We start from the raw sequence: 9,869 nt of genomic DNA on the forward strand, positions 1-9,869 counted from the left end.
TTCACTTATAGCTCAGATACCCCCATGTCCCAAAGCACATCCTGGGAAATCAGCACGCTCATCTTGCACAGATCCTGCTACCGGCCAGGAACAAAACGCTTGCCTGGGGGGAAATCTATATAGAGGAATTTAAAAAACTGAAACAAAAATCAAATCACCGGTTAGTTCAAGACCTACAGTCTCCAAACAAGCTGCTGAAATAATTTTGCTGGGAGGGAATTTCTTGTGCTTGAGTCCTGCAAGTGAAAAGGGGGTGGGAGGTATGAAAAAACAACCCAAACACTCTGAGAAAATTCTTTTTCCTTTGCTCTGTGCTGGGAAAGCTCCCTGGCCAGCTCCTGTCCCTGTAAAAATGGCCCGGGCAGCCTGTGGCCCCAGCTCAGTCCCAGTTCAGCCCCAGCTGCCTGCGGACCCCCGCAGGGGATTATTAACACTTTCCCCGGCGCATTGTGCCGCTCCCAGATCACAGCACTGGGGGCTAATGCCGGCCGACACTGATACGATGGCACCGAGGACGGGACACGAAGGGACATCAGCCGGCGCAGCAGCTCGACTCCACGTGGGACTCGCGCCAAGCGGTGACCATCACTGTGGCCTCTGGCGCTCACATTTGGGCTGCGATGCTGCTGCTGGCTTGTATCAAAGCTGGAGTTATAGAAACCAAGATGGGAAGGGAAGGTTTGTGTTACAGCAGGTTGAGAGGAACAGGTCAGGGAGAGCCGGCTCCGGGGATTGTCCCCATGAAGCAGCACGGGGCATCTCCCCACCCTCAAACTGGCGAACCCTTTTACTTGTGAGTTTCCTCTGCTTGTTAAAATGTTTGGGTCATTAGAAAACTTTCCAAACAATCCACAAGTACATTAAATAGCTGCTCCCAGCACGATCTGTGAAGGGCTTCACCCTCTTCCCTTGGAAATCAATGTGGGCTTTTTTGCTTACTATTCAATAGGCGCAAGATCAGGACCTCATTATTATTTTTACAGGACTACAAGCAGCAAAGAACGGTGAAGCCCCCAAACAAAACAACAACTCTCCGAAGTGAGAGCCAAACTTGCCATGAACAATCTTTACAAGCTCTGCCAAGCATCAAAGTAAAATCAAAAATCCAATTATTGGGAGCTTTTCAGTTTTTTGACAGGGAATGTGTAAGATTGATAAAGGCTGGTCTCATGACTGGATGCAGGAACATCTCTTGTAGCTCCCTTCTCCTCAAATAAAAGCTTTCATAGATGTATATTTTGCCTTCCCCAGGGGGAATGACTAAGAAGGGATGAGTTGTCAGTCCAGGGTGATGCATGTTACCCTGCGGTACCTCATGGAGTCTAGAGTAGAAACACCTTCAGGGCTTCACATGATCTCCTTTGCTCCATGCCATGATGAAATCCCTCAGGTAATTCCTCTACAGAGCCGTGACCTGCAACACAGGGAACCAGACAGCTCCCAGGATGTGAGTCCTGGTATGGAGACCACGTCCTCAGCCCATCTCCACAGAGGTCGGGTGCCACCTGTGTTTTGTGAGAGAAGCCTCAGAGATGCTCTCATCCTTAACAGTCTCCTCAGAGCTCTACGACAGTCAAATTCTCCACTTCTTGCCTTCCTCTGCATTGCTTCTCTCCCTTGGCATCAGTGAGAACTCACCCATGCACCGGGTTTGGTCCCTAAGCAATACCCAGCTATTTTGCTGACTGCCCTACACCCAGCTCGCCTCAAGTCAACTCCAAAATGCTTCAAATCCATTTTATTCCCTTACCGCTGGGTACTAGCCCAAACTTTGTAATTTAGCAGTGATGTGGTCTCCAAAGCTTTACCGATTTAACTTCGTTAGCTGAAATACTTCAGTGAGATTCCTCATGAACGGCACAAGGCAGTACAGCGCAATAAAAGTGCAACTGTGAAACACTCCACTTTTGAAGACAAAAGTATTAAATTAAGCCGACAAATACTTTTATCAGTTATCAAATGGCAGGTGTGGGGAAGTCACCTTTGCAGGTCCCTGCCATGCACCAGGATCGCCTGTTACCTCCTTTCCCTAAAACCCTTATACTCAAACTAAGGGATATAGCGATGGTTTGGCTCCTTGGCTGAAAAGGAAAAGAGGGAAAATACCCCAAACCAATATGCTGCCATGTGTCAGCTCGACATTTCCAGGTAGTTCGACAGCTCGCAGTACAACGGCTGGGTGCAAACACCAATGCTGGGGTACCCGTGCCACAGCGTTCCCGGGGAAAAGTGCCTTCAGCACACACCGCAGCCTGCCGAGCCGAGCTGGCTCGCAGCGAGCGATCCAAGACTGCGTCCTTTCCTCACCCGAAGACTTGGAACCCTTCTCACTTCTGAGTCATTAATACTTTTAACCCCTCGCAACCTGCAGAAATGGCATGGCCCCAAAATCTCACAGATGCTAAACGTGTAAGCACATGGTAATTGTTTTGCATACAGTTCTGCGCGATAAAGAAATCTCCTTCCAAGTTTTAATATAACCTTTTTATTTAACCAACTCTTTATCTTCCCTTGCTTTCTGGATTTGAGAAAGCAAGGGCAGCACACAAGACCTACCTCCCCCTCCACAGCAAATACCGCACCTTTTTTAGATGAATACTTCTGAAACTGAAGCAGTTACTGGAGCAATGTTTTGTTACTTGACTGTGCTGCTATCCTGCAAAGAAATGCTTTGCAACACTGGGTAACCTGAGTGTCACAGAAGAATAAAACAAACAAAACAAACAAAACATTTACCTGGCTAGTCCCTATCCACCTGAATGTGACAACCCCCCAGATAGTCTATCAGAATAATAGGGCAGGTTTATGTCTGATTACCTTTCACATTTTAACTACTAAGTTTACCAAAGGTTTTACTCAGCTCGTATCTCACGGTTCTTGTTTGCTTTTGATATTACAGAAACTTCCTGGTCATTCAAGCCAAGGAGCAGATACTTCAGGGGTAAGCACACAGGAATACTGCATTCACCACAGGAATAAAAGCCCTTCTTCACACATCCAGAGTTTTAAATCATATCTACAGCACTTGGCAACCTGAGCTGTGAGTGTATCGGAAAGGAGGCACCGCGACAGTCAGCTCTGCTTCAGAGAAAAGGGACTTTTTTTTTACAAGATCACCAGATAAACAGCCAAAAGAGGGGCAAACAGTAAACTGATAAGCCATGCAGGAGGCCAAGGGAAAAAAGTCAAAGTGTAACAAGGTATTTTAAGGCACTTTCAGCATTGTACGTGTCTTCAGACATGGTTTTAGCCCATCGTTTGCATAGGGGGTGCTATCGGATTTATTCCTCCTAGCAGCCTGGACTGTCCGCTTTCACATACCATGAATGGCTTTGCTGAACCACAGTCCCATTTGCTGCAAAAAAGGGAGGTATGGTGAATTTTTACCAAGCCACGACCCTCTCTGGCATCCAGCCCGGTATGTGGAGGGAAATAAATTTTATTAACTAACCAATATTAAAAGAGATGAAATGGCAAGCCCTGAAGCAGCTCTATCAAAGCAGGCTACCAAATGGCTTGGAGGATGCTGAGTCAGCAGGAGATTTCAAGTGTGATGTTTTTTGCCTTTGTTTTGTTTTTTGAAGGGTCAGAAAAAATAATAAACAGGTATGCAGAGCCCCAGACAAACACCCAGGACACAGGAAAAGTTACAAGCGTGTAGTGCTGCACTAGGAAAAAGAGGAAAGTCTATTCAAACAGGGAAACAGAATAAAAATAGGGCTGTTTTTTAATTGACCATCTGCGTATCACGTCCAGCCTAGCTGGGAAAAAGTCACCAAACTGGGGAAGGAATCTCGTTTGTATTTTTAACAGAAATATCTGAATTTGTAATATTCTACTCCACATATACTAAAAACTGCCAAAAGCTGTACTACGAGAACAATACAGCAAATTCTTTACCGATTCTGAAGCCTCAGGGCTCATGCTCAGGCTCCTGCACTGCATCCTACACACTTTAGCGACCAGCCAGAAAAACCTCCCGGTAGACCATGCCCTAACCAAAATTAAGGTCCAATTAATGCCTTCAGTCACAGCTCTGTGTGCCGGCTGACAGACCACTGTCACAAACGCCTTGGTCAAATGCTTCTGTAAACTGGAAACTGCTCAGTAACTGGGGTGATTCCCTGTCTTTTAGGGCCTCCAACTGAAATAGCAGACGTATCCAGGAAGTTTTCAGGGAGGTCAGCTTTCTAAGCATATAGCTGGATATGAAAGCTCATTTTTACTGACCATATTTTAAGGGGAAAAACTTTGTTTCTCAGAGTTATAGAGAGGAAAAAAGTCCTCCCTGAGCTTCAAGCAAAATTCCAGCTTTGCCCAAGCAGCCGACTGTGTCCCACTGGATGAAAATGGTCTTGATGTAGCAGGATACAGCAATCACGATTCCTTCAGTGCTCACCTAACTTCAAAAACCACATTCACACAGGCTTCTGGGCAGGTACGCTTTCCCAAACAGCGCTGAAAATTTGCTGGAGTCATAAAAGTTAACATGCTGGTCAGAGCGGCTTACTTTAATTGCATGATTTAATTAGCAGATCAACACTTGGCTACACAAATTTCAGATTTACTTTCATCACATTGCCTACCCAGTGGTTGTTAATAAAGTCTTAATTAAAAGAAAAAAACCCTCTCTGGTTTAATTGGAGTGACCCTTGTCAATACGCGTAGAAGATGTGATGTTATACAGCTAGTATCAAATACATTAATGAGCCCCTCTCTGCAGCGTAACAGACTTTCTAGTTCACTATTTGCTAAGAAATAGAATTTTTAAAAGCCATATTTCATCATCCTCTTACTTTATTGCTTAGCAAAGTATACTAGCCTCAATAGCTTTTTCAGCTGCTGCTGTTAATGAGAACAAATGGATCAACTTTTAATCTCAAAACTGTACCCCGCAGAGCTGCCCACTGAATCTAAAAGGTTTCTGGTCTCACGCACAAAGTATATATATATATGAGACTCTTTTTAGAGGGTTTTAACGCATAAACCCTGAGGCTGGCTCCAGGAATGGTTGGTGCCATTTGGCACCCACTTCAATCCCCTTATAATTTCAGAGTGAACTTTGAAATGCTCAGATATGCCAGGCGAAGCGATGCGGGACGCTGTACCCTACACCCCGGACCCCTCGCTGGGCGCTCGCTGGAGGGCTACAAAAGCCAGGTTGCTATCAGCTGCGTGAAGAAAAACACCTTGGCCACTGCGGCACCAGTTCTTTCGAAGCAGAAAAGTCACAGGAATTGGTACAAGCCATCCCATTCAACTCCAGCAAAATCCCAAAATGGCCCCTTTTGCATTCTTTTGGCTTGAAAACTGTCTGTGCAGTAACTCTGGGTGACAATTTGACTCCAGCACCGCACAGGGAAACTTTGGTTCTTGCTCCTGACAGACTGGGAGAGCTCTCCCCTTCCCGCACAAACATTAGCAGCTCTCTGTAAAACTCTTTCAACACACATAGGCAACTTTAGCAACTAACTAGTGCAATACAAATCCTAAGAAGCCACAAAATTCCCTTTTTCATGTATACTGTCTGTACACAGACAGACACATACACACCAGCTATGGGAGACAGGTCGGTTATCATAAACTTTTAAAAGTGAAACGCTGCCATTTCAGTTGGTCTGCTCTCTAAGAAAACAGCCAGCGTTACTTGACATGCACAAATCGTACGAAGTAATATCTTTATCTGAATACTAATGCAAATTGGACGGGCTTTTTTATATTGATGTCTATTCTGTGGCTGCTGAATAGAGTGACCGCATGCTCAAGGCTGCAAAGGAGTTCACTGACCTCCCTAATCATCTCTGTCATAGCCCCTGAATGACATACACATTCAATCCTGCCTTGCCTCTCTACTTTCATTCATAAAAAAAAAAAAGAAGGGGGGGAGAAATTTGACATTGTTCTTCCTGCAGCAGCCCCAAGAAAAGGAGAGAAGAGAAACTCAGCCCAGATGAGGCCCCTGGTGTTTTTAGTTTAGCTTCTATTCAGCAACAGCCCCGCCATCTGCCTCCTTCCTGCCAACAGCCGAACACCTCCCTGCGGAGATGTTAAAACCTGCACCCCCTCCACCTCCGCTAATAGCGAGTATTCATATTAGCAAACATACACATACCTCGAGAATGCCTCCCTTCAATGTGTGTTTTATGTAGCTGAGTATAGGCACAAAGCAGTAGCTGTTACAGCCTTCACAGACCCGTGTGGAGAATTAGATCACTGGGGAAAAATCCTTCCAAGCCCCTTTATGGAAAATAAGGCCTTAGACTGTAAATGCAAAGCCCAGCGAACAACAACCCTCAGTAATGAGCCAATACCCCATGGCCCATTTGACTAGGAGAAAGAATTTGCTTTTTACCATTCAATTCAAAAAGACTGAAAAAGTAAAATGTGTTTTTACTTGGCTCTGAAGGTTTATATTCTTTACAGTTTCTTTTGCACAACCTTTCCCCCTCCAGGGTCAGACGGGCAGCGGGTGCTCCTGCGCTGGCAGGGCTGCTGGTTTCGGCACGGAGCTGAGCGAGCAGCACCGGCTTCACGCTTCCCCACACACGTGGTCAGCGCTGGGAGAACCACCGGCATCACCAAGCTCCCCCTGCCCTTGCCAAGCTCCCCCTGCCCTCGCAGCTCCCCACCTGCAGGACCCTCCAGCAGTTTGCAGTGACGGGCAACTCCTAGAGACATTGCTGGGTGTTGGGGTTAATAGGAGCCCTCTGCTCAGGGATGAATTCTGCTCTCAGGGAGCACAGGAGGGTTTGACAGTTACGCCTTTGCTTTAGAAAAAGCTGACAGAGCGGTAACAGAGCCTGTCCTGAAGATTTCCAGCAGAGCCCCTGGAATCCTAACCCATCACTCGGCTCACAGACATGACTAGAGGGACGCTTGTCACAGTACAGCCTCCAGCTACACCACTTGTTAAAATTCAAACGTTATCCTAAAGCCTTAACGGACAAAGGTGTCTTAGAGCACAGGAAGGGTTTAGCACTACTTGACAACATCATCAACCCCAAGCCTTGGGCTGAAGATGCAGGTGGAAACCCAAGCGACCGCCGAGGTTGTTCCCGACCCCCGTGGGTTTAGCTGTGCCCAAAGTGACAGAGCCAATATGTACTTCAGGCAAAAATGGGGAGAACCGGGTACACTTTGTTTCTGCCGCTTCCCATCCCTGTGACCAGCACAGGCTGCTCGCTTCCTCCCGCGCACCGACCTCATCTGCTCTGACCAAGTCGCTGAGATATTGCCCCATAAATCAATTCTTTTGGCTGTGAAAAATGAGCCAAACGAGTTACACTAAGAATCTGGTGTTTTATTAGGACTTTCTTGAAAACAAAACCAACCCCCGGTGTGATTTATAGCTTTAACCAAAAGGGGTATGAAAGTAATGCCCCCACCCCCAGCCTCCACGAAGCCCATTTATTCCCCTGTCACTTTTTTGGCAAACAGGCTTCAAACCCTTTCCTGAACAATGGAAACTTTCTGCCGGGTATATGCAATCCCGAAGACGGGGGGCTGCGAGGGGGCTCCCTTCCATTAAAGAGCTTTGAAAAATAAACAGGGACTCAGGTAGCAGCTGAGGCATATCAGAGAGACACGACGTTTCAAACCCGCCGTGTATTTTTTTAAAAAAAACTTCTTTGGTCCGAAGTGTTAACTTTTTTTCACTTGCAACTGCAGTGCTGCCACTCGAGGGGAGATCTTTACTGCCTTCCCTGAAATGCTATTCCCTTCTCAGCACCGCCACAGTTATTAAGCCGCGATCCAGCGTGTATGCACCCGGAGCTGTTGCAACTCCAGTTTTGCTCCTAAGGTGTGGATATAAATGACTCTCCTTTTTTCCCACCCGAACACACATGGCCTGAGCACTTCTGACGTGCGCTGAAGATGCGCGCTACACATGTACGGAGGCACCTTTCCTTCCCCGGCTGCAGTTATAAACGCAGCCACGGGTCAAACGCAGGGGGTTGCATGTACTGCCATGGCTGGGACAGGACTTCTGGGGCACAGGGATCGTCTTAAAACCTGTTTTACCCTCCTGGGCGCCTCTAAGCCTTGGCGGAGAGGTTGTGAGAGGAGGCTCACCCCGGCCCCGCTGCCACCTCCCCGGCGCCGCGTTTGTAACTCCCGCTCCAAAGCCGGCTCCGGCGATCTCCATCCGCCCCCTTCCACTCTCCGGGACAGCGCGGAGACTTGCAGCGCGCTAAACCCGGCCCGCCGTCACCGACCCGCTCCCCGGTCCGAGCCGCAGCGCGGAGCACGTGTGCGCGGCCGCGCAGCCTTACCTGCCGGCTGCCCGCCGCTCCTCTCCGCCGCCGCGCCGCCGCCCCGCCGCCCCGCCGGCATCCCGCCGACGGCCGCCGCCAGGCACAGGCACCAGACGGAGCCCCAGGCCGCCCGCATGCCTCCGGCACGGCGCCGGGGCAGCGCGGCCGCCGCCGCACCGCCCGCCTCAGACATCCCGCAGCCGCATGCTGCCGCCGCTCACCGCTCCGCTCCGCCGCCGCGCTGCCGGGAGAGGGAGAGAGGCGCTCAGGGGGAGGAGGAGGAATCCCAATCCCCCCGCCCCCGGTGCCGACACGGAGGAGGAGAAGAAAAAATAATAAAAAGGAAAAATAAGCGGGAAAAAAGAGGAGGAAAAAAAAGTGCTAGGGGAAGTAAAAAAGCGTAAACGGACGCGCGCAGCCCGGGCTCTGAGCGGCGGCGGGGCGCCTACCTGCGCAAGCCCCGCGGCTGGCCGCGCACCGCGCATGGAGGGACGGAGGGAGGGAGGTAAAGAAGGAACACGCCTGGCCGAGCCGCCACCGCCGCCGCGGCGCTCCTGCGTCTGCTCGGCGCGGCGCGGAGCGGAGCGGGGCGGCCGCGATGTCCCCGCCCGCCGGGCCGGGCCGCCCGCCCCGCCGCCCCGCCCCGCCCCACCACCGCGGGGGGCCGAGCCCGCCGCCCGCTCCGCTCCGCGCCCGGCCCCCGGGGCTGCGCGGGGGGAGAAGGGGGCGGCCGGGTGCCGCTGGGAGCGGGCGGCGGCTCGCACCAAGCCCCCGGGGTGCGGCAGGCACCCTGTTCCCATGTATTTGGGATTGAAGTTGCCTTAAAACCCTGCGGCAGCCGGTCGCGGCTCCATCGTGTGCCGTGGAACACACCCGTGTGTTTTCTTGCTCTGACCATCTAACAGTGCATCTTCTGAAAAGAGGCGGTGGGAGTGGGCTGAAGGGGGACCCGTGAGTGCGGGGGGCAGCACAGAAACTGAAGGCAAAGCTTCGGCTCTGCCTGAGGGCTTGCACAGCAAATGGGCGGCACACCCACTCCCCTGGCAGGGTTGCCACGCTGAACCCCGACGTGAAGCCACCAGCCTGTTTAGGGCACCCTGACTTCACCCACGAAACGCACAGACTCGCTGTTTTTTGTTGATGGGAGTAATCACATCTACCATTGACTCTGTGTGTTTGCTGTCACTAACTGGGCTAGCTACTTCAATAAAATCTGATGAGATATCACTTGTATCTAGTTACATTTATGATGATCTGTCCCAGTTCTGATTTGGGACACTGTGGTCATCTCAGAGCCCCCCGACACAGCTGAGTTGCCAAAGTGACATGCATCAGTTACTGCTGACAAGCAATCCAAGCTGCTTTGTACAGAGAAGTCACAGCTCTGCTTTAATCCCCCTTGACGTAGCAGCTCATTCACCAAAAATAGATGCAAATATTATCAGAGCTGAAAATACTCCGCACAGACGACCCAAAAACCCGACCTGCGTAACAGTCAAGCTGAGGTTGTTTGGGACAGATGAAAAATCGGGGCAGTGTGGTTTGTCTTTCAGTGAGCATGTACGGTGGGGATCTCTCGTGGCTGCCGTGGAGGGCTCAGAGTTGGCGCTGCTG

The 9,869-nt window shown here is 50.2% G+C and overlaps 1 protein-coding gene across 1 annotated transcript in view; it reads right to left on the bottom strand.

The window, feature by feature from the left end:
* The window catches only part of FGFR3 (fibroblast growth factor receptor 3), a gene marked incomplete at its 3' end in the record, with an annotated part of 54,888 nt that extends 45,979 nt beyond the window's left edge, over nucleotides 1–8,909 (bottom strand). The window contains exon 1 of the mRNA XM_080343159.1: nucleotides 8,274–8,909. Coding sequence (XP_080199285.1) covers nucleotides 8,274–8,448 — 175 coding nt within the window. The 5' untranslated portion in view covers nucleotides 8,449–8,909. The remainder of the gene's footprint in view (nucleotides 1–8,273) is intronic.
* Between the last annotated feature and the right edge of the window lie 960 nt (nucleotides 8,910–9,869).

This window comes from Nesoenas mayeri (genome assembly GCF_963082525.1).
Source record: "Nesoenas mayeri genome assembly, chromosome: 4".
Classification (NCBI taxonomy): Eukaryota; Metazoa; Chordata; class Aves; order Columbiformes; family Columbidae; genus Nesoenas; species Nesoenas mayeri.